The following is a 2316-nucleotide window of genomic DNA, read 5'->3' as shown; positions in this document are numbered from 1 at the left end:
CTTTTAGAGCCTTGCTCTTGTCAAACTATACTGGTTTTGCGTTACAAAGTCTTGCGCGCCCTAACACAATGACACCAAATTCCAGTCTGCAGTGTTCCTTCTCACCGGAATACCTGGACTGGAAGACATCCATCTCTGGATTTCCATCCCCTTCTGCTTAATGTACATTATTTCCATATTAGGAAATTCAGTCATTCTGTTGATTATAAAAACAGATCCAACCCTCCATGAGCCCATGTACATTTTCCTTTACATGTTGGCAATTACAGACCTTGGCTTATCATTATCCACCATGCCGACAACAATGGGCATATACTTGTTTCACTCTAGGGAGATCAGCCACGATGCCTGTTTTGCCCAGGTGTTCTTCATCCACTCGCTTACATTAACTCAATTTTCTGTGCTCTTGTGCATGGACTTTGACAGCTCTGTGGTGATCTGTAACCCACTGAGATATGCTTCCATCTTAACACCTCCGAGACTAGCTAAGATGGGACTGGTGTCTCTGCTAAGAGGGGTGGTCGTAATATTCCCACTCCCCACTCTCCTGAAACAGTATCAGTACTGTAGGGACAGCATCCTCTTGAATTCCTACTGCCTGCACCAGGACATCATGACGATGGCTTGTTCAGATATCAGAGTCAACATCATCTATGGTTTCTTTGTATCAGTCTCTTCACGGGGGTTGGACTTGCTGCTCATAGTCCTATCCTATGTGATGATCTTTAAATCAGTGCTCAGCATTGCATGCCATGTGAAGCACATCAAGGTTCTGAATACTTGTGTCTCCCACCTCTGCATCGTCCTTCTCTTCTACATACCACATATTGACTTATCTGTGATATATAGATTCGTGAAGAACCTTTCTCCGATATTTCAGATTGTCCTGGGCAACATCTATATGCTGGTCCCGCGCCTGATGAACCCACTTGTTTACAGCATGAAAATACAAGCAATTCGTGTGAGGATAATCAGGGTATTCGTCAAGTGAAGGGTCAGTTCATCACCCAGATCCAGAGAATAAAAAGCCTGTAACTGGCTTCTTGCTATCCCCAGTCTCCACACTGCAGGGGGATACTCTGGGACAGTGAGAATCCAGCCTGACCAGCTGGGAGACTGGTCCTGTGGTTTGTGTACTGCTCTGCAGGTCAAGGTCCCAGGTCACCCAGGGAGTCTTTGCCAGAGTTTGGAATTTTTTGTCTGTTGCCTAAATCCTGGTGCCCTGTCTGACCCACAAGACCCTCCTTCCTTTTCCCAGTCACAGGATAGGAGCACAGGGTCACGACCTAGAACTTAAAGTGATGAAAACTCTTCTCCTTCTTGTGCTCCTGTTGTACACAGCTGTTCATGTTCCTAGTTCAGCCAGAAGATTGGGTTTGATGTTGATATAGCTGGTTGAGTTTCTAGGGACTGTGCAATATAGAAGATGAGATTAGATAATCACAGTGGTCTCCTCTGGCCTTAAAATCTAGGAATAGTTGCACCTTAAATGGAATTTATTTCCATTGTCTTATGAGAGTAACTGGAGCAACTCTTAAGCAACATCTTCTGTGTGTTTTAAGTCCATTTAGTCCTCTCTGGAGAAAGAACCAGGTTCACCAAAGCTAGGTAAAATTTTTGAGACGGATTGTTCATTTGATGGAAAATGCAGGTTCAGCTGACCCGAAACAATTTGCAAATTTGACAAAATAGTTTTGGCCATTCACAAAAAGGATCAGAGGGAGAAGGTGGTGGAACTGTTTCTCATCACCCAGTATAATCTTTAGGTCATTGATTAGAGTACTCATGTGGGTTGTGGGGAGGCCCAGATTCAAATCCCTCCCCCCCCTTGACCAAAACTGAAATGGAGCCATTAGAAATTCAGAACATCTGTGTGGACTTTGTGGTTTGGGCTCTGACTCTGAGGGACAGGGGTGGGCCCTAGAGCCCGAGGCCGAATGTCTACAGAGCTCCTTTTAGTGCAACAATATGCGCCCCCTGAGCCTGAGTCTGTTGACCCAGTTGCAGGGTCTCATTGCCGTGAGCTGTGTAGACGGACCCTCAGAGAACCAACTACCAGACCAGCAGCAGTTTTACAGGTTAAAAGCAGCACCATGAACTGCACTCAGAAACTTGTCGACAGTCAGGGCCGATTCTGGAGCACTGGTGTGACGTGTTCTCTGCACAATGATCTGCCTAATTGGTGGGTGCATGTTATAGTTTGCAGAGGTGTCCCTGAATGGTGTAAATGAGCAGAGTCCAGTCATCTGCATCGCAGTCATCTAACCCCGTCGGACAGAGGGAGTAAGGTCTCACAATGGAAAGGAAAGGGCTCAT

The 2316-nt window shown here is 45.9% G+C and overlaps 1 protein-coding gene across 1 annotated transcript; it reads left to right on the top strand.

Moving 5' to 3' along the window:
- Positions 1–215: 215 nt before the first annotated feature.
- On the top strand, positions 216–991 carry LOC137143415 (olfactory receptor 51G2-like; the record flags this gene model as incomplete). The annotated part of the gene is made up of 1 exon (XM_067533177.1): positions 216–991. A coding segment is annotated over one exon (776 nt), but the record flags the coding sequence as incomplete, so codon positions are not given.
- Between the last annotated feature and the right edge of the window lie 1325 nt (positions 992–2316).

The sequence above is a fragment of the Emydura macquarii genome, unplaced genomic scaffold (genome assembly GCF_026122565.2).
Source record: "Emydura macquarii macquarii isolate MOO-44397 ecotype Brisbane River unplaced genomic scaffold, CSIRO-AGI_Emac_v2 contig_3323, whole genome shotgun sequence".
NCBI classification, from domain to species: domain Eukaryota; kingdom Metazoa; phylum Chordata; order Testudines; family Chelidae; genus Emydura; species Emydura macquarii.
The sequence above is the reverse complement of the archived record's forward strand: the minus strand, read 5'-3'. Positions and strand labels throughout refer to the sequence as shown.